Source organism: Coenobita brevimanus, chromosome 47, assembly GCF_032717465.1.
Source record: "Coenobita brevimanus isolate Jiangsu-jjx chromosome 47, ASM3271746v2, whole genome shotgun sequence".
Taxonomy (NCBI): domain Eukaryota; kingdom Metazoa; phylum Arthropoda; class Malacostraca; order Decapoda; family Coenobitidae; genus Coenobita; species Coenobita brevimanus.
In genome coordinates, this window is record NC_137000.1 from 14988989 (window position 1) to 15016070 (window position 27082).

The 27082-nt window shown below is 42.8% G+C and overlaps 1 protein-coding gene across 1 annotated transcript in view; it reads right to left on the reverse strand.

The window, feature by feature from the left end:
* The window catches only part of LOC145399057 (L-asparaginase-like), a 484302-nt gene that overhangs the window by 266304 nt on the left and 190916 nt on the right, over positions 1–27082 (reverse strand). Inside the window, 1 exon segment of the mRNA XM_080271799.1 lies at positions 1571–1663. Within this exon segment, the coding sequence (XP_080127925.1) occupies positions 1571–1663 (93 nt within the window).

Consider the following 27082-nt stretch of genomic DNA (forward strand, 5'->3'; position numbering starts at 1 on the left):
TCATGGAAGCGCTTGAAAACTTCCTGTTTTGTTGTTTGCAGATGATCGCTCACCATCCACTCACTTGGGGAGTGCTGCTCTTGGGTGACTGCCATCTCCTCGCTTCCTTTCTACTTTCTCTTTCCTTCCTCTTCTGTCTTCCTTTCCTTCATTCATTCCTTTTCCTTCTGTCTATGGGTGACTCTACACTGAGTGATACGCCAAATAGTGTGGTTATATGATCACCACTATGGCGTCTGGTGGTTTAGTGGGAAATTAAGGCACTCCAATTGGATTGAGCCTGTGCAGGTTTATATCCAAGGAGTGGCTGGGGTTTACTGCTCATATAATGCCATTCAGGAATGAGTGAGGCTGGTCACTCTCATCTTAAATGTCAGGACCAACTTGCCTAGTCCCGGGCTCCTACATTCCCCATGGGGCAACAAAATTAGATGATATATATATGTATGTATAGCTGGTTCACTGAAAGCAGTGGTAAGAAATAGGAAAGTGAGCAAGTACAAAATGATCGCTGCATGATAATACTGTTATATTCACTCTGATGTATAAAAGCAAGCTTGGGCCTTGTTGGAAAGACACAAGTCAAGAGTGAAAGCAGCGGAAATGAGTTATTTAAGAGGAGCATGTGGGGTTATGTGGAGAGACAGACTGGCAAATGAGGAAATGAAGGAGCACTGTGGTGTGGATGTGAATGAAACATAAAGCATTATGAGAAATACACTGAGGTGATTTGTCCATGTGGCGAGGATGGAGAGTAAGAGATTGACAAGGAGAGTGTATGTGAGTGAGGTGGAGGGGGGAAGAGGGAGGTGGAGATCGAGGATGAGATGGTGGGATGGAGTGAAGAGGTACGTGAGAGTGGGGGTGTAAGATCAAGGGAGGGTTTCAAAATGGCAGGGGACAGGGCAACATGGCGGCGATCTGTTTGTGGCCACCCCTTATGGGATTAAGGTGTCTGGTTACAGACAGACAGATGGATAGACAGACAGACACAAATTTACACAATCAAACAATGGTAGGTATTAAGAGGTAGGCATACTGAAATAATGGCAGGGTATTATAGAAAAACAAAGGTCAGCTGGTGGGTTTGGCATACAGAAATGGCCTTATACAATGCATTAGTCAGTTCACACCGTGTGTCACCACTAAACTGGCACTTCCTTTCTTTCTCTTTCTGGTTAGTTTCCTGTAAGTCTGGGTATGCCATAGGCTGCAATGTGCTCTTCCACTTCAGTGTTGTTCTTGTGTGTGCACATAGTTGCAGATTCAAAGCTGTTGTCATTGTACTGTACAAGTATGACTTGTCTCAACAATGAATAATACAGATGAGCCAGTACGGTATGAAACTTGGATGAATTCTGTATAACCAAAAGTGGTGGCAAATTCCCTCAATATTGGTGTAGCATTTTACCATTGGTGATTTTCAGCCAAGACAACTGCTTGTGTGGCCATGCATTAATACATGGTGGTCTAAAATTCCTTATCAACATTCATTTATAGATAAATATTATCTAAGGTAACATTTACAAAATAATATGGTTAAAGAAACTGTTACCACAGTGCTTCTCACCTGGCCTGTTTCATAAATAGTGTCCACTGTTCCATGCATACACTGGGTTATATTCACCAGTAACACACCTCGTTCACTGGCTTCCTTCAGCTCCTGTAAAGGCAGAAATATTCAAAATCCAAATGCTAAATCATAAATGACTAAAAGGTTGATGGCAATGCTAAACAATGAATTACCTCCACTGTCTGTTCTAAGTCTTATTTTTTCCATAACTTTTTTTTAGAAGATGACATCTACGATACTGGCAGGTACGTCTGCCAACCAGATACTCACCTGATGTACTGTAGTGTTACTTACAGATAGCTCTGCACAAAGTGGTAATTTTTTTTTTTTTAATTAGTAGCCAAATGTTTTAATACACGGGTTGTAAAACAGAGAACTTATCTCTACAGCTTGAGGAGGAAGAATATTACTCCTCCATTCCCTGCACATCACGTAGGGCTGAAAGGAAGAGGATAGTGAGGACCAGAAATTCCTTAAGTTGTGGTCATACAGGCACCTTCTGCAGCAATTAACTTGTAAAGAGCAATACAGCATCCTGAGATGTTCTCAGGAGGACTGTGACATACATCATGTAAGTCAGGCTGCTGAAAAATAAATATGAAAATAACTTTCTGTTCATTACATGTAAACTGGATCAGATAATGAAAAATTCTGAATACCCACATATTGGATATGCATAACCTTTTCCATCTCATACTCAGAAAACAGGTCTTTAGAAACAAAAAACTATAGTTTCCTGAAAAGTTTTAACCCCAAGACATTGTAAAGACTAACCTACAGCACATTTTTGATCAAAGAAATAATACACGTGTGCTTCACTACATATTCCATGAGCCAGTACAGTTAAGAAACAATTGGACAGAAGTTCCAGTAACTCTTTTTTTTTCTTCTTTTACACCATAGGGATGGATGACTTCCTTCCCTCATTTGCAGTTTACACGTTAATAGCAAGCAACGAGTTGCCAGCAACTGAATTTGCCAAGCCTGACAATTTATACTGTATTACATAATAAGGCAGACCACAGTGCTTGATGATTCTTGTGATACTGTCAGCAACACTCACTCAAGGGAAGCTACAGAATGTAGTGAATGTTTTTGGCATATCCGATGAAGCCAGGATTCCGGGACTTGAATGATGAGTGAATGGCAGCATGGCCCATTGGATTGGGCAAATTTGGATTGTCTGGACATTGCTGCTCCTCACCCTGCCCTAGGGTGGGAAAGGAGGTCCAGATGATGATGATGATTATACCAATAATAAATTAAGCAAAATACCTGTACTGTATATTTTCATGTGTGTGTATGTGTGTGTGTGTGTGTGTGTGTGTGTGTGTGTGTGTGTGTGTGTGTGTGTTAGTGGTATGTGGGGGCACCCACCATCCATGCAACGTAGTGTTACCTTCAGGTAACTCTACACTGTGCAATAAGTCAAATGGTTCCCTGTAACCCAGGAAACCATTTACAAGTAAGAGAGTAGGCTGTAGCACCAGCCAATCAGGGTGGTACTCACAAGGGGAACGGGAATGCTGGTGATACGAAGAGCCAGAGCTCCTGTTTCACTACCCAACAGCATATCCTGGCCAACCCCCTTTTGTTGATTTTTTCAGTGTGACACTAACATGGAGAGTCGACCAGCATACTCTTCCAAACACTTTTCTCTAACTCATACACTACTCTACATGTGCTTTACATATCACACAACACACCCCACAACGTCTCAGCAGTTGAAGCCAGCAAGGGCATGTGGTGTGAAAATTTTGCCCCTGCTGCCTAGTGGTGGACCTATTGAAGGGGTGCATCATATACCACCTTGAAGTTAAGGCATCTGGTAGCGCTCATGACCGTAATGTCACAGAGCCATATTGCAGAACTTCTGCCTATCAGAATTCTTTTATTCCTTGAACCGCATCTCTGGAGCTTGCTTCCCTAGAGTTGTTTCCCTTCAAAATTCAACCTATAGCTGTTAAGTCTGACTGTTACAGATATTTCATGAATGGAGGATGCCAGTTATCTGGTGTATGGATTACTTTTTTTTTTATTTGTTATTCCTTCCTCTGTTGTTATTAAAAACATAAAAACTAAAAAATAAATAAATATAAAATAAAGGTAATGCCCAAAGTCTGGTGCATTTTTACAGCTTTTACTCTTGACCAGATGATTACAGATATGCTCTGTTTGAGCCCTGCCTTTTAACTAACTCAGCTGGCCAGCACATTCCTCACCTCCTAGCAGTTTAGACTTTTAGGATAAATAATCCAGGCCCAACGCCAGCTAACATTGCACATTATGTCTTGTAGACACCTACGGTTACAATCTACATGTGGCTACACCTATAACTTACACAGGACCACAGTTACACACTATTAGATATACACTAATACATACTGACATCAGTCCAGTTTGCAAGAAACTATTATCTATCTATCTATCTATTGCCAGACGCCTCAATCCCGTTTGGGGTGGCCACAAACAAATCGCCTCCAAGTCGCCCTGTCCCCCGCCATTTCACTGCCCTGCTCCCAACTCACACCCCCCTCTCTCATATACCTCTCCACCCCATCCCTCCATCTCATCCTCGGTCTCCCCCTCCCTCTTCCACCCTCCACCTTACTCATATACACTCTCTTTGTCAGTCTTTCACCCTCCATCCTCTCCACATGGCCAAACCACCTCAGTGTGTTCCTCACAACGCTTCCTATCACATCCACATCCACACCACAACGCTCCTTTATATCCTCATTCGTCAGCCTGTCTCTCCACGTGACTCCACAGGCTCCTCTTAAATAACTCATTTCCACTGCTCTCACTCTTGACTTGTGTCCTTCCAACAATGTCCAAGCTTCACTTCCGTATGTTAGAGTTGGTATCACAATACTGTCATGTAGTAACTTTTTACTTCCATGCTCACTTCCCTGTTTCTTATCACTGCTTTCAAGGAACCAGCAACCTTTCTTCCCTGCTGTACCCTTTCAAGCACTTCACCCTCCAAACCTCCATCCTTACTCATCACACTACCCAAATACTTAAACGTACTCACATTTTCCAATTCCTCACCATCCAACCTCGCTGTACATTCACTGACTTCACCTCTCTCAAAGACCATCACTTTACTCTTCCCTACATTCACCTTTAGGTTCCGTTTCTTACACACACTCCCAAACTCATCCACCAAGCCTTGCAGCTCCCTTCGTCTTCACTCAACAACACAGTATCATCTGCAAACAACAGTACAGGGAGTTTCCAAACACTATCCTCTCTCACCAGGGCCACTCCAACATCCACTACCCTACCTTGTACCTCTTTTATTACCCCATCCATGTACAGATTGAACAACCATGGAGACATGACACATCCCTGTTTCAAACCAACTTTCAAAGAGAAAAATTCACTTAGTTCACCATCCACACGCACTGCAGCCTTCGCACCATTGTACATACTCTTCACAGCATTCAACAACTTCCCATCTACTCCATATATTCTTAACACTTTCCACAATCCTTGTCTATCCACCCTGTCATATGCTTTCTCCAAATCCATGAAAGTCGCATACAACTTCTTTCCCTTCTCTAGAAACTTTTCCACTAAAGATCTAAGAATGAATATCTGATCTACACAACCTCTTCCCTTCCTAAAGCCTCCCTTTCTTCTCCAAATAATTTCTCTGTTCTTTCTCTAACTCTGTCTATAAGTATCCTACCATACACTTTTCCTATTATACTAAGAAGACAAATGCCCCTATGATTACCACACACTTCTTTTTCCCCTTTTCCTTTGTACAAGGTGTGACGCAGGCCAGCCACCATAGTTTCTGGGACTTGAATGGGATGGGGTTTGAATCTATGCTAGCGGGTATAGGGCACTGCAGCTCTCAAGCAGCTGCTTCTGCCCAATAGAGAGGGGGCCCTAAAACAGGAGCAGTGCTACAAGAGGCTGCCCTACTAGTAAGTGTATAATGACAGGACATTTACATTGGAGGGTGTCCCTGTAACTGTCCTAGGCCTGGCAGGATACCCAGAGGCCACTGCCACAGCCACTGGCCATAGCTGGTAGCCTAAGGGTCCCAGGTCCTATGCCTGGACTTGGGACTGCAGAGGTGGACCAGGCCTGTGGTCTATCTTTCCCCCTATTTACTTTATGTCATGACAAAAATTAGAAAAAGTGGAAGCCTGATGATACTAAATCACCCAAGGGGATTGGAGTGGCATCTTGAAATGTGGGTAGTTTGAAAGATAGAGTGGGAGAAGTGCTTGAGGCATTGAGTAGGTGGTGGTGGATGTTGGCTGTGTACAGGAAGTTAGATACAGGGGAGGATCAGCCAGAATGACTGCTGGGAAGGATTATCGGTACAAGGCATCTTGGCAGGGAATGGCTGATGGATATGATGGTGTAGGTGTGCTGGTTAGGGAAAAATGGGTGGAATATGTCATGAATGTAATGAGTAATGAAAATTTTGTTCAGTGGGCACACAGTTTCATTTATACTGGCATATGCTCCACAGTCTGGCTAGGATGATGTAGAAAAAGATATTCTATCTATCTATCTATCTATCTATAGCCCAACGCCCTAATCCCGCAAAGGGTGGCCGCAGACAAAACGCCTCCAAGTCACTCTGTCACCCACAATTTGACTCCCCTCCCCCCAACTCACCCCCCCCTCCCTCATATACCTCTCAACTCCATCTCTCCACCTCGTCCTCGGTCTACCCCTCCCTCTCCCTCCCTCCACCTCACCTACATACACCCTCTTAGTCAGTCTTTCATTCTCCATTCTCTCCACGTGTCCAAACCACCTCAGTGTATTTCTCCTAATCTTTTCAATCACATCCACATCTACCCCACAACGTTCCTTCACTTCTTCATTCGTCAACCTGTCCCACCACATGGTAGGTGGTGTGGAGGATGATGAGATTGTAGTTTTAAGAGGGGACTTAAATAGTCATGTAGGTGAAGCAGCTCAAAGCAATGAAGAGGTATATGGGGGATGCACACATGGAACCAGGAATATGGAAGAGTAAGGGATACTTGAGTTTGGGGACGCAATGAACATGATTGTGTGCTACATGCACATTAAGAAAAAGGAGACTACAGTAGGTTGATTACATAAAAGTCTAGGGGAAACAGTAGCCAGCAAGACTAATTTGTGGTAACAAGGGTTGATGGGAGGTTGCTGAGGGATGTTAAAGTTATTGGGAGTGATGAGTGTGTGCAGCAATGCAAACTACTGATATGTGACATGATGCATAAAAAGTGAGTGGTAAAGAAGAGGACTTGTGCACCTAGGAAGAAAACATGAAAGCTCAAAAACCACGCAGTAAGAAATGCATTCTATAGCAAGATCAGTGGAACAGTAGCACCCATCATCCACCCACTTAGTGTTGTGGTACTCTGTTTTTAGGGTAGCTCTACACTGAGTGACAAGCTAAATGATTTCCTGTAAACCACGAAAGCATTTACAATGCTAGGTGGTTACCTTATAACCAACCAACGTGTTCCCCATGTGACAATAAGTGGGTTGGCGGAGGGTTAGTGCCCCTCCTCGGAAAACAACTAACTAAAAATACGAACAAGAACCCTTGGACAGGACTGACCAAAAGGTGACGACTAAGGACTAAACAAAGGACATGGTACAGATAGCTACATGGAATGTAAGGGGTGCAAATGATGAAGTGAAAGAAAAAGAGATTGTCCAGGTGCTTGAGGGTGAAAAAGTGAATGTATGTGGATTAACTGAAGGATTAACTGAAACTAATTGGAGAGGTGAGAATGTGAGAGAATGGGAGTATGGATGGGGTATATGCACAAGAGTACTGTAGGTGAGAATGAAAGGGCAAGAGAAGGAGTGTGTATTGTAGTGAGTAACATATGCAAGGAGAATATAAGTGAGTATGGATCAATTGGCTCAAGGATTGTGTGGGGAAGATTGAAAGTTGGACTACAAATGTGGGCGATTGTGTGCACGTATGCGCCAACCCACGATCGTGCAAGCAGAGTGAGAGAAGAGTTCTGGACAAATGTGGAAGCGTGCAAGAAAAAGCTTGAAAGGAATGAGAGTTTTTGATTAGAGATATAAATGGAAAAGTAGGGAATGTGAAAGTGGATGGAGCAGTTGGTGAGTAGGGTGTGCCTGCAGAGATGGATGAGAATCACAGTGCTTTAGTGGGCATTTGTACTGGGAGAGGGTTGGTAATAGCCAATACCCTCTTCAGGCACAAAATAATCCATAGGTATATGTGGCGAGTGATAAGAAGGGTGGATGGTGAACTGAATGAATGGAAGGCAGTGACTGATTAAGTGTGTGTGGATGATAGGATGAGGTGTGTAAGGGATGCAAGAGTATATAGAGGCTGGGGGAGTGGACCTTCTGACCACCACCAAGTGATGGTCAGAATCAAGATCCATAGGAAATGGAGAAACAGAAGAAAGGAAGGACAGGAGGAAGTAGTTCATGCAAGGAGTGTGGAAAGGTTGCAAGAGGATGAAAAAAAAGGCAGAATATAAGAAGAAAGTGGTGGAGCGAGTGGGTGAATATGGATTGGAACAGATGGGAGATGTAGAAGGTGTGTGCAAGATATTCACAGAAGAAATCTGTGAAGCATGTGAGGTGATGTGGAGGTTGAAGAGAAGACGAAAGAGGTGCAGGGAACAGCATGGAGGAATGAAGAGGTGAGACAGGCTGTGGCACAAAAGATGAAAGCATATACTGAGTGGATAAGAAACAGGAGCGTGAAAGAAGTTGAGAGATAGAAGAGAGTGTTATATGTAGATAGGAGGAGCGTGGTGAAAAGATTAGTAAGAGAGAGTAAGAGGAGAGTGGATGAGGATTTTGGAAGGAATTTGAGTGTAAAGTGGAGGGAATGTAAGAAAATGTTCTGGAAGGAGGTAACGTGAGTTAGACAGAGTGCCAAAGAAGTTAGCTGGGGAGTGAACGATCAAAATGGTACATTACTAGTAGGGAAGGAAGAAAAAGTGAGCATATGAGGAGAACACTTTAATGAATTGTTGAACATAAAGAATGAAAGTAATGCAAGTGTAAGTGGCTGGGGAATGGCTGGGAGACAGATGTATGTGAGAAGAAAGAAAGAAATTAGTAAGATGGAAGTTGTGGAAACAATGAAGAAAGTTAAAATGGGGAAAGCCCCAGGAATTGATGGAGTGTGTCGTGAAATGCTGAAGCATGGGGGAAAGATAGTAGTAGAATAGATGTGGAAGATGTGCAGATTGGCCTGGAAGGAAGGTAGAGTCCTGAAGGATTGGAAGTCAGGTATAATTATTCCCCTGTACAGAGGAAAAGGGGAAAAAGAAGTATGTGGTAATCATAGGGGCATTTGTCGTCTTAGTGTAATAGGAAAAGTATTATGGTAGGATACTTATTGATGGAGATTAGGAAATAACAGAGGAGTCAGTTGGAGAAGAACAAAGAGGTTTTAGGAAAGGAAGAGGTTGTGTAGATCAGATATTCATTCATAGATCTTTAGTGGAAAAGTTTCTTGAGAAGGAAAAGAGGTTGTATGCAGCCTTCATGGATTTGGAGAAAGCATATGACAGGGTGGATAGACAAGGATTGGGGAAAGTATTAAGAATACAGTATATAGAGTAGATGAGAAGTTGCTGAATGCTGTGAAAAGTATGTATGAGGATGCTAAGGCTGCAGTGCACATGGACAGAGGAATGAGTGAATTCTTCTCTTTGAAGGTTGGATTGAAACAGGGATGTGTCATGTCTCCATGGCTGTTCAATCTGTATATGGATGAGGTTATAAAAGAGATACAAGGTAGGGCAGTGGATGTTGGAGCAACCCTAGTGAGAGAGGGTTGTGTTTGGAAACTCTCTGTACTGTTGTTTGCGATGATATTGTGTTGTTAAGTTAAGACGAAGGGAAGCTGCAAGGCTTGGTGGATGAGTTTTGGGAGAGTGTGTAAGAAATGGAATCTAAAGGTGAATGTAGGGTAGAATAAAGTTATCATCTTCGAGAGAAGTGAAGTCAGTGAGTGTACATGTAGTGTCCGGAAGTGATAATGAGTATCTTATCCATTTTATGGCCAAATGTTCGGTTTAGTGAGAAAGTGTGGCCAGGGTATAGCCATTTCCATGTGAATGTGATCAGAATGTAGATTAAGTTACCCAGTGCTTAAGTCATTTTTTTTTTCTACTGTAATGTATTAGTATTAAGTCTCTTTATAATATCAAAATTTCGAGCAGGTAGGAATATGTGCCTATGGCCACGTAATCCAGCATAATGTACACGTGTGCAAAAGGGTGTGAGGCACGATGATTTTCAGTGTTTTTTCGATGCAAGGTTACAGACAGAGGTTGGTGGAGAACAATTATTGTAACTAGGGAATGTCATTTTCTTCGGGTAATCAATTGTAAGGGGAAAGGCATCACACTGAGTCTCACGTGTCTATAGTAATGAAAATTTTAAATTGTGTAAGCAATCCTCCTCCTCCGCCCCCCTTTCCACCACGCAAGATTGGCGTGTGACTCGCTCATCGACTGTTAAATGTGGCAGATGGTCAGTGTTGTCGTCATCCTCCCCCCCCCTCCTCCAAGGAATTCTGAAGTGTTGTGTTTGATCACGTGAGGTGACGCCATTGGCCTCATTTGACGAGCGAGTCCTGAGTTCCCGCTCACCTCCCTTGTATTCTGTGAGCCGGATAGTTAGTGGGTTCCAGTGAGGGAGTCAAGGTCCCAGTGTGCGAGTCAAAGTCCCACTGTGCGAGTCAAAGTTCCACTGTGCGAGTCAAAGTCCAAGTGCGGAGATCAAGGACCCAACGTGGATGTCGAGGTCCCAGTGAGGAAGTCAAGGTCAAGAATATCAGAGGATCGGACCAGTGAACTATGAGCTTAGAGGGACAATTATGGAAATCCACATTGGACTGAACCTGGGACAAAGGAGCATATCAGAGGATCGGACCAGTGAACTATGAGCTCAGAGGGATGATTATGGAAAGCCACACTGGACTGAACCTGGGACAAAGGAACTAAGTTTTGTGGAATTTGATATTAGGGCCATATGTTTGTCGAATAATGTGCCAACTGATTCAGGGTTATTCTGTAAGGCTAGTAGATGGGAAGATTTCTACCTTTTTTTTTTAGTCTTGTTAATACACATTTCCTATCACTCAAACTTTATTGTTTGTATAACCCTTGAGAACTGGTGGTATAGAGTTGACATAGTAGCTTCTTAATGTGTAACCCAGGATCATTTTGGGAAATCGCGAAGGTCGGGCTTGGGTTTACCAAGTTGGAGGCTGACCCCATCATTTTGGCATGCTACCAGTCTTAATTTGACCACTCGAAAAGTAACAAATGCAACTGAAGAGGCCGCTAGTGGGAGATAGTCTCCGTCAATCTGAGTTCCCGACCATCCCAGCATGCAGTGGTCATCACCAGTGACTTGATATTTGCCCCATTTGACCACGCTAAAGTCAGGATTGCAGAGCGTACTCATACAAGTGGTGTTGCAGCATTGGGATGACCTATTAATGAGAGGGTAATTAAACTGGTAAGCAATAACTGATAGGTCATCTAGAGGATTGTCATTAAATTTAATTAGGGTAATAGCTCATCCCCCAGTTCTCAAAGGTATATGTACTTGGCATTATATGATGGTGATAGGTGGTGGCGACCATCATCCACTCACTCGATGTAGTGCTGCCTATGTCTTCCTTAGCCATTGTCATTCTTTTTCTGTGCCTGCCCTCCTCTCTTCCTATATCTCCCATCTGTCCTGTCACTTCTTATTACTCTTCTTTCCTTTACAGATGGCTTTATATTGAGTGACAAGCCAACTGGTTTCCTGGAAGCCAAGAAACCATTTACAATGCTGAGTGGTAACCATATAACCACCCCATACGTGCTCCCTACGTGTCAACAAGTGGGCTGATGGAGGGTTAGTGCCCCTTCCCGTAAAACCATAACTCAAAGTCAAATGGCCACCCCTTACAGGATTATGGCATCTGGCAATAGATAGACAGATAGACATTATATGTAGAATTATAGGGTATGTGTATTTGTAGTGTGTACCATTTTGGTGTTGCAGTTGGGCATTTTAATAGTTGAGCTATCACCTGTTGGGGTTGCTCATGTTTGTATAATTTGTGATGGAGTCCCGTGTTGAAAAATTAATTGACCTTGAGACTGAAATGCCTGAGGAAGTAGGTGTAAAAGCAGGAACCATCTGCAATTGATGAGTGTTTTGAACATATTAGAGCTTTAGAGGAGGTGTTAAGCCTACCCGGACTCACCCCGACCAAGACTGGAGGCCCATCACAGTATACCCCCATAAAGTCTGGAAATCCATTCTTGTGGAGTAGACTGTAGCACCAGTCGAGCAGGGCAGTACTCCCGAGGTGGATGGAAAGCTGATGACGGAGTGCTGGAGCTCCCGTTTCATCAGCCCTCAGGACTAGTTCCTGACCATCCCCCTTTGCTGAACTTTTTCAGTGTCTCAGTTACACAGAGAGTAGGCCAGCATGCTCTCCAGTACAAATTTCTCTAACTATCTTCACCAAACTACATGCACAGTACACACTACACTTCCTATTCAAAATTTACCTAAAATGGCGTCGTTATATCAAGCCTCGGAGTCCCCAGGGGGGGGGACCATAAATGCCCCCACCATCTGCCCCTCTCCCGATGATGACTCAAGGTGCCTGGAACCACTGTCTGACTCTCTTCTTCTTCATTTCTGCAACATTCGCGGCCTTTCCTCTAACTTTCGCTCTGTTGAGCACCACCTCTCCTCCTCTAAACCTCACCTTCTTTTTCTAACGGAGACTCAGCTGTCTGAGGCAACTGACAGCAAACCCTTTTCTGTATCCTCCTACTTTCTCTATACTCATTTCAAAGCCAAAGGTGGCTGTTGTGTATATATACGCAACGACTTATCTTGCTCTCGTGTTCCTGAACTTGATTCTTCTGAATTCTCCACACTCTGGCTTCCTTTCCTGTCATTCTCTGACTAAATATATCTGTGCTGTTTACTTATCCCCTAATTCTACTGACTATCAAAAATTCTTCGACTATCTTACTTCTACGATGGAACACATTCTATCCATTTCTCCTTTCTCTGAAATCTCCATTCTTGGAGATTTCAATGTTCACCACCACCTTTGGCTCTCCTCTCCTTTCACGGATCCACCTGGTGAACAAGCCTACATCTTTTCTATCCTTAATGACCTAGAGCAGCTTGTACAGCACCCTACCCGTATCCCTGACCGCCTTGGAGAGAGCTCCAACATACTTGACCTCTTCCTCACAACTAATCCTTCTGCTTACTCTGTTAATCTTTTCTCTCCGTTGGGCTCCTCCGATCACAACCTTATTACCTTAACCTGTCCTATCACTGCCCGGTACGCCTGTGGACCCTCCAGTGAAACGTCGTCTGTGGCATTTTGGAGCCGCAGACTGGGAGGCCCTCAGGCAGTACTTCTCTGATTTTCCCTGGAATGATTATTGCTTCCATGGCCGTGAGCCATCTGAGTGTGCCTTGCGCATTACGGAGGTTATTCTCTCGGGCATGGAAGCATACATTCCTTTCTCATATCCTTTGACTAACGCAAGAAAGCCTTGGTTTAATCACGCTTGTTCTAATGCTGTCCGCAACAAGGAGAGGGCCTACAAAAGGTACCGGAGCCAACCCACCCCTGAATCACATCATCTTTATGTTTCTGCTGGAATCGTGCTAAGTCTGTTCTTCGCTCTACTAAAAATAATTTCATCCATACTAAATGCTCTCAACTCTCCAACTCGAATTCTTCCCGCTCCTTCTGGCATCTTGCCAAAATCTTTCTAACAACTTTACCTCATCATCCTTCCCTCCTCTTTTCTACTTTGATGGTTCTGTAGCTATTTCTTCTACTGATAAAGCAGATCTCTTCGCACAGACTTTCTCCTCCAATTCCGCCTTAGACGATTCCGGTGCCGTTCCTCCATCACTTTCCCCCCTCTGACCTCCTCATGGCTGACATTAAAATTTCTTCAGCTGATGTATTTTCTGCCATCACTGGCCTCAGTACTAACAAGGCATATGGGCCTGATGGGGTCCCTCCTGTTGTTCTCAAGAACTGTGCTTCTGTGCTTACACCCTGCCTAGGCAAACTCTTTCGTCTTTGTCTGTCAACTTGTACCTTTCCTTCTTGCTGGAAGTTTGCTCTCATTCAGCCAGTCCCAAAGAAGGGTGACCACTCCCAACCCTCCAACTATCGTCCAATTGCTTTAACGTCCTGTATTTCAAAAGTTTTTTAGTCAATTCTTAATAGAAAAATTTTAAGGCATCTTTCCTATCACAACCTTCTTTCCGATCGTCAGTATGGGTTCCGTCAGGGACGCTCCACTGGCGATCTTCTCACCTACCTTTCAGACTCCTGGTCATCCTCCTTTCGGGACTTTGGCGAAAGCTTTGCCATTGCACTTGACATCTCAAAGGCTTTCGATCGAGTCTGGCATAAATCTTTAATTTCCAAACTGCCCTCCTACGGTTTCTATCCTTCTATCTGTGCCTTCATCGCTAGCTTCCTTTCTGGTCGTTCTATAGCCGCTGTTGTAGACGGCCATCATTCTTCTCCTAGATCTATCAACAGTGGTGTCCCTCAGGGCTCTGTCCTATCACCAACTCTCTTCCTTTTATTCATCAATGATCTTCTAAGCTGTACATCTAACCATATCCACTCATACGCTGATGACTCCACCCTTCACCTTTCCATTCGGTTCCCGCAACGCCCATCTCAACAGTTACTTCAACAAACAAGGGATGAGGCTATGGCACACCTAATGTCTGACTTGGCTCGTATCTCTGACTGGGGTAAAAATAATATGGTTGTCTTTAATGCATCTAAGACTCAGTTCTTACACCTATCAACCCGACAAAATCTTCCACAGGTATACCCACTAATGTTTAATAATATTCAGCTTAATCCTGCATCATCCTTGAACATGCTTGGGGTTTCATTTACTCGGGACTTATCTTGGAAAGATCATATTACATCTCTTGTAAAATCTGCTTCCAAGAGATTGGGTGTGCTAAGCCGACTCCGCTCTTTCTTTACCCCTGCGCAATTGTTGACTCTATACAGGGGTTTTATCCGCCCCTGTGAGGAGTACAACTCTCATGTGTGGGGTGGCTCCCCACATACAGCTCTTCTCAATAGGGTGGAGTCAAAGGCTTTTCGTCTCATTAACTCTCCTCCTCTTACTGACTCCCTTCAACCTGTCTCTTCGCCGCACTGTTGCATCTTTATCTCTTTTCTATCGCTACTTTAATGGTCATTGCTCCTCTGAACTGTCTGCTTGCATTCCTCCACCTCTACGACGGGCGCGTAGCACCCGTCTGGCAGCAAACTCTCATCCTTTTTCTGTCCAACTCTCTAATGCAAGAGTTAACCGTTACTCCCAGTCTTTCATTTATGCAACAGGTCAGCTCTGGAACTGTCTCCCTCTGTCTGTATTTCCTGCTGCCTATGATCTCCAGTCTTTCAAACGCAGTGTGTCCAGGCATCTCAAAATGATCGGATCTTGAATTTGGCTCTATATTGTATTTTGTTTTTCTCTTGGAGGGAACTGTTACTGCGGGCTCATGGCCTTTGGTTCCTTCTTCCTCACATAAAAAAAAAAAAAAAAAAAAAAAAAAAAAGGCAGTCAACTCCACAGTGGTCAAATCTCCCTGTATGTACTAGGACCTGGTGGATCACAAGTTTTTTACCAGTGAGGAAAAGGAGGAGGTACTGCCTAGTGTAAGATCCCGGAGACTGCCTGAGAGGTTACAGTACACGTAGATGATAAGTGTATGGTGTAGATATTGTATATACTCAATTTTTTTTCTCTCTCTGAGCACGTCTTGTCATTGCCTTAACTGGCTGGGAACATGGAGTCAAGTATGCCTTTCCAGGTCTCTCCAGACAGAATCTGCGTATTTATTAATTTTTTTCTACCAGTACCTATGAGTTGTAATTTCGGTTTGATTAATAGGGTTAAGCAGTTGTTTAAGGTATGTCCAGCTTTTGGAGAGATGAGGCGTGGAAGCTGCATGTTGTCAAATCGAGTACACCATGGTGTATAAACCATCGTTCTTGCCTTACCTCGAATCTTTTTTTTTCTTTAGGTTAGATTGTTAGGCTTAGTTAGGGAAAATGAGATCTCACAGTTAGGACTTTTCTTTTCTTTTGCCAGATTTAGGGAATTGTACATGTGAGGGGCAGTTCTACCTGAAGGTCTCTGCCTGGAGGTTTCCTACTTGCTTTGAGAACCTCGAGCACCCTGTGTATGTAATACCCAAACTGCGGTACAGGACTGCTCAGAGAGAGAGGGGAAGTTTCCAGTTTCTCTATAGGGCTTGGTGAAGTTCAGCTATGGGGCTCTCGCATGTTAGGAGAGGTAGGTAGGCTTCTCTCGGTCTCTCTGGACAAAACGCAATGGAGCGGCTCGTGTTACTCTCAGCTAAGCACAAAGTTTCTCCTTGTAGCAGGGCATTCCCCTTGTGAGTAATATACCTGGTGAGTGGAATACGTCGTCGGTTACATATTGTGAGTAACAAGAGGAAATTTACTCGTGGTAGAGGAAATATTTTTTTGCGGACAGGACAGGCGCCAACTGTTCTCGAGCACAGAGCTTATGTAATATCCCACAGTTGCAGTATAGGACAGGTTGGCTGGTGTCTTTGGAGGCATGTAGATTGGTTTCCCCTCACGAGCAAGGAGTGTGTGGAACACCCCACAGTAGCAGTATTGAGGGAGACTGGTCAAGCAGGTGAATTTAAGTACAATGTTAGTTAAGTATGGGTACTGTACTGGGTATTTCCGAGAGTTTCAAGTCCAGTCACACGAACTTTTGGTCTTCCCTAACCGTGGGCGGATGTAGTGCCTGGAAGTGATAATGAGTTGTATTTTGTCCATTTTATGACCAAAAGTTCGGTTTAGTGAGGGAGTGTGGCCAGGGTATTCACCGTTTCCTTGTGAACGTGATCAGAATGTAGATTAAGTTACCTAGTGCTTAAGTCATTTTTTTTCAACTGAAACGTATTAGTATTAAGTCTTTTTATAATATTAAGCCTCTCGTGCACGATTTTATCCGTCTGGCCGCTTGGCCCGGTTGCCCGCACGCGGCAAATAACATGTATTCTCGCCTTATTTTTGCCACTCAAACATCAATATACTGCCATGAAACCTATCTCATCTTATTCATCGATGTTTGTTCTAGCTGATAAGCACTACAGGAAAACATGAATAAAACAACATTAGGCAGCCGTGAATAAACATTTCGCTACATCAATTCACTTCCCGACATCACCACTCGAATGTTTTCCATCATACAGGAAAATGTTATTAGAAGTTTTGATAGAGAATTTCATCAGCTTTCTAAAGAGACAAATCTGGTTGTGGTATGATTTGTAGTTTTCGAGAATATAGCCCAAAACTGAAAGCCATTTTTGAAAAAATTCAATGAGCACTCAGTCTGAATTTTCTCACACACCTTAAGTTTTTAGTGCATAATATTATGCAGAATTTCATGAGCTTTCTAATGAGCACCAGATGGTTCAAAACACCCAACCCTCCATAGCCCACACACCCCCACAGTCCCCCCCACTGCCCCCTACTTCCCTAACCCTACCCCCACCCTAATTCTCCAAACCATCCCCAACACCACTTCCCCACCCTTGACCATCACCCTCTACCCACCCACCCCCAACCCCCATTTCCCCAACCATCCCTCACCCTCACCCCCATCCCCCCAACCACCCCCACCTCCCTGCACCACCCCACCACCTCCCTACTACTCCCCCACTCACCCAGCCACATCCACCCCACAAACCCTCTCAATAAATCACGCCTGCCGATTATGCGTGTCCTAAGTGTGTCAAAATATTCTGATGCCTTTCTTTTAGGGGTTAATAACCCAGCAGTTGCAAATATACTACCTCTTCTACAAGGAAGAAGGAATGTTGCCTCCCTTGCTTTATTTTACGGATACATTTATGGCAAATGCTCATATAAAGTTGCATACATTGTGCCACTTATCCACACCATCCCCTACACTACACGGGCATCTGGTAGCACTCATGACTGGACTGTCACATTGCCATATGGCAGAACTTCTGCCTATCAGAATTCTTTTATTCCTGGAACTGCACCTCTTTGGAACACTCTTCCCCAGAATAGTTTCCCCCTAAACTTCATCCTACAATAGTTCAAGTCCAACTGTTACAGATTTTTTATGAATAGAGGACACCTGTAATCTGGTGTATGGATTTTTTTTTTTTTTTTTCTTTTACCTTCCTTTGTTCATCCTCTGTTAAAAGAAAAAAGTAGTCTTGAATTATAAATATGGCAACCATTCAGCATAAATTTGTACAAGGTGCTACCCAAAAGTTCCCGAAATTTGATAGCAGGGCAGAAACCGCTTGTTGTATGGTGTGTAGATGCTTGATGGCAGTGCACACCCTTTGTTTGTAAATGTGTCATGTGGCAATTTGCAGGATGGATGCATTCACTGCATATGTGTATTTTTTTATGATTGTGTTTGGGTTATTTTGCAAATTTTGTTGTCTCAAAAATAGAGTTTGCGAAAGAGCAACATACATCCATCAAGTTTTGTGTGAAACTTGGGAACAATGCAGCAGAAACTCATAAAAGGGTAAAACAAGCATTTGGTGACAATGCTTTGAGAGTTACACAAACCTACGACTGGTTTAAACATTTTAAAAATGAATGAATGTAAACAGATGATGATGCATGTTCTGGTCACCCTTCCACCAAGTCAACTCCTGACAATGTGGTCAAAGTTCATGAACCCATCTTCAAAGATCGCAGGAGGACAATCATGATGTATGTGACAATGTTGGCCTATCACATGTGACTTGCCAGTGCATTCTGGCTGATGATTTGAGACAAGAACATCCAGACAGGTGGTGCACAAACAAATGGATGCTTCATCATGAAAATACACCTATGCTGACAGCCCTTGTTGTTCAGCAGGTTTTTTTAGCATCAAAATCCATGCTGGGTGTTCCCCACCCCCCTTGTTGTTCAGCGTTTTTTTGACATTAAAATACATGCCAGGTGTCCCCCACCCCCTTTGTTGTTCAGCAGTTTTTTGGCATCCAAATACATGCCGGGTGTCCCCCATCCCCCTTATTCATAAGATTTGGCCCCCTATGATTTATTTTCCTCTTTATGAAAACGAAAATTCAGCTGACAGGGCGAAAACTTGACACCATTGAGGAGATCCAGGAGAAAATCACTGAAGGTCCTGAATAAGCAGATGCTCAAGGACTTCCAGAATGCGTTCTGATCATGGGAGAAGCCCTGGGATCGATGTTTGCACACCCAAGGAGACTACTTTGATGGGGGCAATGGTGATTAGGACTTCTATCTATCTATCTATTGCCAGACGCCATAATCCCGTTAGGGGTGGTTATTTGACTTTGAGTTATTGGTTTTACGAGGAGGGGCACTAACCCTCCACCAACCCACTTGTTGACACGTAGGAAGCACGTATGGGTTGGTTATATGGTTACCACCCAGCGTTGTAAATGGTTTCTTGGCTTACAGGAAACCATTTGGCTTGTCACTCAATGTAAAGCCACCTGTAAAGGAAAGAAGAGGAATAAGAAGTGACAGGAAAGATGGGAGATATAGGAAGAGAGGAGGGCAGACACAGAAAAACAATGATAAAGGCTAAGGAAGAAGTAGGCAGCACTACATCAAGTGAGTGGATGATGGTCGCCACCACCTACCGCCATTAGGACTTGATGTAAGTTTTTTCCATCTTTAGTCTAATTTCAGGAACATTTGGGTACCACCTCATATGATATCATAACTGACAAGAACTGAACTCACATTATAATTCTACTTACGTTAACATGTAAACTCGTCACATACCGTAAAAGCCAAATTTTTTGAACCGCGTGTCTGTCAGCTCATAACAAAAATCAATCACAAAACCCTTTTCACACTCACTGTACTTAATGTGAGTAACTCACTGCTTCCTCATCATTAAACTTCTTAAATATTTTGTACTTTTCCAACAGTGGGGCCTATCAACATCTTAATCACAGCCAAATAATTTTTCAAACTGTATGAATAGGGAGGTTGGCAGAAATTGAGCAGAATAGAGAGCTGCCATTAGGTGGCCATTGTTGGCACATGCAAATGTTGGAGATTTATAAACGATATGATGAATGCGACTCTTTTCTCCTCTGCTTCATATTAAGCTCCGTACCATACGCTACTTCGTCCAGTATTTTTACTTTTTCCTTAAGGGTCAATGCTTTTATAGTATTCTTAGTACTTTCTTTGCAAGAATGAGTACTTTCTGGGTGCATAGGCATCATAACCAAGTTAATTTGGAACCAAGTGGTCAGAGTTCTGGAGTGATATGAAGAGTGAGAAAGAAATTATTTTAAACATTGATAAAGCAAAAGTGGCAGTATCTAGGGCTGGCGGCTGTACTGTCAAAGCAGAGAGAGTATGGCCACGTTCAGTTTGCCACAAGGATGTGGGCAGTAACTCCATCTTGAACAGTGTTTGTTGTAAGTTGGTGCATAGGAGATGTAGTGGTATTAGAGGTAGGCTGTAAAATAATACTGATTTTGTGTGTATGGTGTACAGGAGGTACCCACAGTAGGCGAGTATATGGGCGTAGGACATCGCATACTAGGAATTCGCATACTCTGAATACATAAACTTAGGGAAAAATTACATATGGGCGGCACCCCCCTTCATGGGCAACCCTTGAGACTCCTTTCAGACCTGAGTATTGTACTGTACAGGGAAACTATCTAAGACATATTACCTAAGATAAAGTAAACCAACAAGATTATGGCTTTACTAAACCAACAAGAATATGGCTGCTCACCTTAACCCAAGAGGACAACAGGCTTAATGGAGGTAAGAAGGGGATCCGAGGCAGGGTGAGGCACCTAGCGTGGGTTTCGGGAGAATTCGCCGTCAAGTCAATTTGCCATCACAACAATAACAATGAAGACAGCTATGGGTGACGCTAGAATATGTATTCAAAGGCAACTACAGCGAGTAAGAAACAAGTTAATTATTGTCTGACAGCAAATTGAAGATGTCAAATTTTCTCGGAACCCTAGCATGCACCTGCACCACCCGACACACCACTCTCGTCACCAGCACTTTCGACGCTTTCACTAGCTAATGCACTCACTTCGTTCATAAACCCTTCAAAGTGAAGTCATCCACTTGCAACTGACAGTGTTCATTGTTCTTGAATTCTTCCTTGAATTTATCTAGGGCACACAGTACCCAGCTGAGCTCCATCATCGACAACTCTCCACTCTCCATCACTGGTGGTTGGAGCTTCTTGGGGTGGCAGTGTCGCGTGCTTGGGGTAAACCCCGGATTTGGGCCACTTTTCGCTGCCGTCTCGCCTACAACAAGTTCAATTCGCATACTATTAAAAAATACACTAAAATTCGGAAAAAAATAGGTCCTCGCGTACAATGAGGATTGCGTATTCTGAACTCACGTACTGTGGGTACCTACTGTATTTACCTAGTCGTGATATACAGGAAGTGAGCTACTCTCGTGGGGTCCCGTCTCTGTTTCTCGATAAGTCAAATTTTGCTTTAAACTCGTTCAAGTTTTTAGACTGGATGATGTCTTTGTCCAGGCTATTGCACAGGTCTGTGCATGTATATGGAAAACTATATTTCTTGATATCCTTCAAGCAGCTTGGCTTCTTCAGTTTCATTCTGCGTCCTCTTGTTACTCTCTTATCCCATACAAACAGATCTTCTCTGTCAATTTTTTCTGCTCCCATATTGGCTCAGAACACTGCAATCATGTCGCCCCTCTCTCTTTCCTTTCTTCTAAGGAAGGCAGATCTGGTTTTTCCAGCCTGTCCCTGTACGACATCTGTCAGGCTAGGGACCATCTTGGTTACTGCTCTTTTTATTCTCTCGATCATGATTATATCTTTCATTTTATTGGGAACCACATTACTGCTGCATATTCTAGCCTGGGGCAGATCATGGCCATTATCAATTTTTTTTTTTATCTCCTCATCCATGTAATGAAATGCTATTCTTATATTAGTAAAAAGATTATGTCTCTCTAAATATCTTGTGTGTTTTTCAGGTGACAAACTATCCAGGACCAGCACTCCCAACTCCTTCTCTTCTCACACTTTTGTGATTAGTTCATTACCCATCAAATTATTCATTGATGGTCTCTTGATACTTTTACCCATTGCCAATATTTTATTTTTTTTGCGTTGAATTTCATTTCCCACACCCAAATCCTATCCAGGTCCTTCTGCAGCATTTTACTGTCTTCGTCAGCTTCTACTCTCCTCATGCTCTTTGCATCATCAGCAAACAGACTTGCATAACTGTTCATTCCATCTACTTTATCATTTATGTAAATCAGAAACATTAGAAGTCTCTCATCCACTCCAAGAGGTTCCCTTCAGTCCTCCTATGTGTTCCAATTTTCACATTAGTCACTTGTGGGGTACCTTGTCAAGGGCTTTTTCTAAATCTAAATACACACAATCCACCCACTATCTCTCTCCCGTAGCATGTATATCACCTTTGAGTAGAAGCTCAACAAGTTGGAAACACACGACCTTCCACTTCTGAATCCAAACTGACTATTAGCCAAAATATTCATCCCTTCCAGGTATTTCATCCATCTATCTTTCAGGATTCTCTAGCACAGGTTTGTGACCATGCTGGCCAGGGACACTGGTCTATAATTCAGGGGTTCTTCCTTGTTCTCTCCCTTATAAATTGGTACCACATGGCCCTCTTCCATTCCCGAGACACTTTCCCTTCCTCCAGAGGAGACACAGTTAAACCACGAATCTTATCTGCCAGATGTTCTCTGCATTCCTTTAGTATCCAGTTAGAGATCCCGTCTGGTCCTGGGGCCTTCCCCACATCTTGAGTTTCTTCTAATTTGTACACTTCTTGCACTTCAACCTCTGTCTATCTATCTATCTATTACCAGATGTCTCAATCCCATACGGGGTGGCCACAAACAAATCTCCTCCATGTCGCCCTGTCCCCCCGCCATTTCACTGTCCTGCTCCCAACCCACACCCCTCTCTCATATACCCCTCCACCCCATCCCTCCATTTCATCCTTGGCCTTCCTTTCCCTCTCCCCCCCTCTCCACCTCACTCACATACACTCTCCTCATCAGTGTCTCGCTCTCCATCCTCTCCACATGGCGAAACCACCTCAGTGTGTTTCTCCCAACGCTTCCTATCACATCCACACAACAATGCTCCTTTACATCCTTATTTGTCAGTCTGTCTCTCCATGTGACTGCACATGCTCCTCTCAAATAAATCATTTCCACTGCTTTCACTCTTGACTTCTGTCCCTCCAGCAAAGTCCAAGCTTCACTTCCATACATTAGAGTTGTTATCACAATACTGTCATGTAGTAACTTTTTCACTTCCATGCTCACTTCTCTGTTTCTTATCACTGCTTTCAAGGAACTAGCAACCTTACTTCCTTGTTGTACGCTTTCAAGCACTTCACCCTCCAGACTTCCATCCTTACTCATCACACTACCCATGAACTTAAACATACTCACATTTCTCATTTCCTGATCATTCAGCCTCACTGTACATTTATTGACTTCACTTCTCTCGAATACCATAACTTTACTCTTCCCTACATTCACCTTTAGATTCTGTTTCTTACACACTCTCCCAAACTCATTCACCAAGCCTTGCAGCTCCCCTTCGTCTTTACTTAACAACACAGTATCATTAATTATCAAACAACAGTACAGGGAGTTTCCAAACACTGCCTTTTCTCACTAGGGCTGCTCCAACATCCACTGCCCTACCTTGTATCTCTTTTATAACCCTATCCATGTACAGATTGAACAACCATGGAGACATGACACAACCCTGTTTCAACCCAACCTTCAAATAGAAAAATTCACTCAGTTCACTATCCACACACACACTGCAGCCTTAACACCCTCATACATACTCTTCACAGCATTCAACAACTTCCCATCTACTCCGTATATTCGTAATACTTTCCACAATCCTTGTCTATCCACCCTGTCATATGCTTTCTCCAAATCCATGAAGGCCACATACAACTTCTTTCCCTTCTCTAGAAACTTTTCCACTGAAGATCTAAGAATGAATATCTGATGTACACAACCTCTTCTCTTCCTAAAGCCTGCCTGCTGTTATCCAACTAATTCCTCTGTTATTTCCCAAACTTTGTCAATAAGTATCCTTCCATATATTTTGCCTGTTACACTAAGAAGACAGATGTCCCTATGATTACCACACACCTCTTTTTCCCCTTTCCCTTTGTACATGGGAATAATTATACCTGACTTCCAATCCTCCGGGACTCTACCTTCCTCCCAGGCCAATCTGCACTTCTTCCACATCCATTCTACTACTATTTCTCCCCCATGCTTTAGCATTTCACCACACACTCCATCAATTCCTGGGGCTTTCCCCATTTTAACTTTCTTCATTGCTTCCACAACTTCCATCCTACTGATTCTTCCTGTCTTCTCACCTCCCTCCCTCTCTCAGCCATTCTCCAGCCACATATACTCTCATTACTTTCATTCACTGTGTTCAACAATTCCTTAAAGTGTTCTCTCCATCTTCTCACTTTTTCTCCCTTCTCCACTAGCAAATCTGCCATTTTTGTCTTTACTCCCCTACTAACTTCATTGCCACCCTGTTTAACTCTCTTTACCACAACTTGTGCATCTTTTAACACTCCATTTCTAGTCACTCGTTCCTCCTCCACAAAATCTTTTTCTCTAGTGACGACTGATTGGAAGCATGTGTTCATTATTTCAGCATGCATAGCTGCATCTTTATAAACATTTCCTTCTACTTTCAGCTTATTGATTTCTTCCTTTTGTTTCAATCTGCCATTAACAAACCAGTAAAACAGTTTAGGTTCTTCCGTATATTTGTCAGCTAAACTTTTTTCGAAGTTCCTTTCATCATCTGTACGTATTCTTGTGTATTCATTCCTAGTTCTTTTATATTCCTGCTTTGTTCTATCATTACCTCTCTTTCTCCATTTGTTCCATGCCTTATCCCTTTCTTTTCTTGCTATCATACACCTTTTGTCGAACCAGTCATTTCTCCAGCTCTTTCTCACTAACTTTTGTGCATATACTTTTCCACACCTGTATCGCAGAGGTCTAGAAAGATAACCCACTTCTTCTGTATCTCTCATTTCCCAGAATTCTCGCCAATCTGCTTCTTCAAAAAATTTTCTCAGTCCTTTAAAGCTTGCTTTCTCATAGTTGTATCTTCCATGCCTGTATACCGTATCTCTTGTCTCCCCATTTCCTTCTATCATTTGGAGCTCTATCACAGCATGATCATTTTTTCTTATGAGACACAGATATTTCAGAGATTCATTTGCATCAGGTTCTTTGGTTAGAATTAAATCTAGTCATGCTGGTGTGTCATCCCCCCTAAATCTTGTCTCTTCTTTGACCCACTGGGACATTACATTATTCATTGCTATATTTAATAGTATACTGCCCCACATATCTTCACTATCTCCTGAGTCCTGCTCCTCCCAGTTTACCTCTTTGCAATTGAAGTCACCCATCAGGATTATGTTGTTGCTTTTCTCAGTCATCTTCTGTAGGTATCTAACCATGTCTGACAACATCTCCTGATATTCCTCCTCATTCCATGCCCTTGTCTTAGGGGGGACATATGCTGCTGCAATGTCTCTCTTGCTTTTCCCTCTGGTTTCAGTTACTGTGTATATCACGTCAGCCATACCTTCTCCCAGTTCCAGACTATCCACATTTAGGTTGTTTTTCACTGCTATCATCACTTCATCTCCCATTTTTTCTTTTCTCTCTTTTCTCCATAGTTTGTATTTCCTATCTCCCATTTGGATTTCAGTATTCTCTCTTACCTTGGTCTCTACGAAGCACTTAATGTCTTGCTCATTTACCTCAAGAAATCATCTATATCTGTCCTTGTTGAGATTAGACCATGTACATTAGCATATGCAACTTTCAATCTTTTTGCAATGTTTTTTATTCTGTTCTTTTCTTTCCCTCTCTCCTTTGGTACCACTTCCTCAATTTCTAATCCATATATAACTCTCCAGTAGAATTCTGTCTTCTCTTCCTCTGTTCTTTTTTTTTCCTTCGCCTTGTTAACAAGTTTCCTTATTTTAGCTCTCTCTTCCTCATATTTTTGAACCCTTCCTTATTGGCTGATTTCCAAGTCTTGTTGATTATTTCATTTACCTTGACCTGAGATTGAAATTTTACATTGCAGCAGTATATGTCCCCCCCAAGACAAGGGCGTGGAATGAGGAGGAATATCAGGAGATGTTGTCAGACATGGTTAGATACCTACAGAAGATGACTGAGAAAAGCAACAACATAATCCTGATGGGTGACTTCAATTGCAAAGAGGTAAACTGGGAGGAGTAGGACTCAGGAGATAGTGAAGATATGTGGGGCAGTATACTATTAAATAGAGCAATGAATAATGTAATGTCCCAGTGGGTCAAAGAAGAGACAAGATTTAGGGGGGATGACACACCGGCATGACTAGATTTAATTCTAACCAAAGAACCTGATGCAAATGAAACTCTGAAATATCTGTGTCTCATAAGAAAAAATTATCATGCTGTGATAGAGCTCCAAATGATAGAAGGAAATGGGGAGACAAGAGATACGGTATACAGGCATGGAAGATACAACTATGGGAAAGCAAGCTTTACAGGACTGAAAAATTTTTTTGAAGAAGCAGATTGGCGAGAATTCTGGGAAATGAGAGATACAGAAGAAGTGGGTTATCTTTCTAGACCTCTGCGATACAGGTGTGGAAAAGTATATGCCAAAAGTTAGTGGGAAAGAGCTGGAGAAATGACTGGTTCGACAAAAGGTGTATGATAGCAAGAAAAGAAAGGGATAAGGCATGGAACAAATGGAGAAAGAGAGGTAATGATAGAACAAAGCAGGAATATAAAAGAACTAGGAATGAATACACAAGAATAGGTACAGATGATGAAAGGAACTTCGAAAAAAGTTTAGCTGACAAATATACGGAAGAACCTAAACTGTTTTACTGGTTTGTTAATGGCAAATTGAAACAAAAGGAAGAAATCAATAAGCTGAAAGTAGAAGGAAATGTTCATAAAGATACAGCTATGCATGCTGAAATAATAAACACGTGCTTCCAATCAGTTGTCACTAGAGAAAAAGATTTTGTGGAGGAGGAACGAGTGACTAGAAATGGAGTGTTAAAATATGCACAAGTTGTGGTAAAAAGAGTTAAACAGGGTGGCAATGAAGTTAGTAGGGGAGTAAAGACAAAAATGGCAGATTGCTAGTGGAGAAGGGAGAAAAAGTGAGAAGATGGAGAGAACACTTTAAGGAATTGTTGAACACAGTGAATGAAAGTAATGAGAGTATATGTGGCTGGAGAATGGCTGAGAGAGGGAGGGAGGTGAGAAGACAGGAAGAATCAGTAGGATGGAAGTTGTGGAAGCAATGAAGAA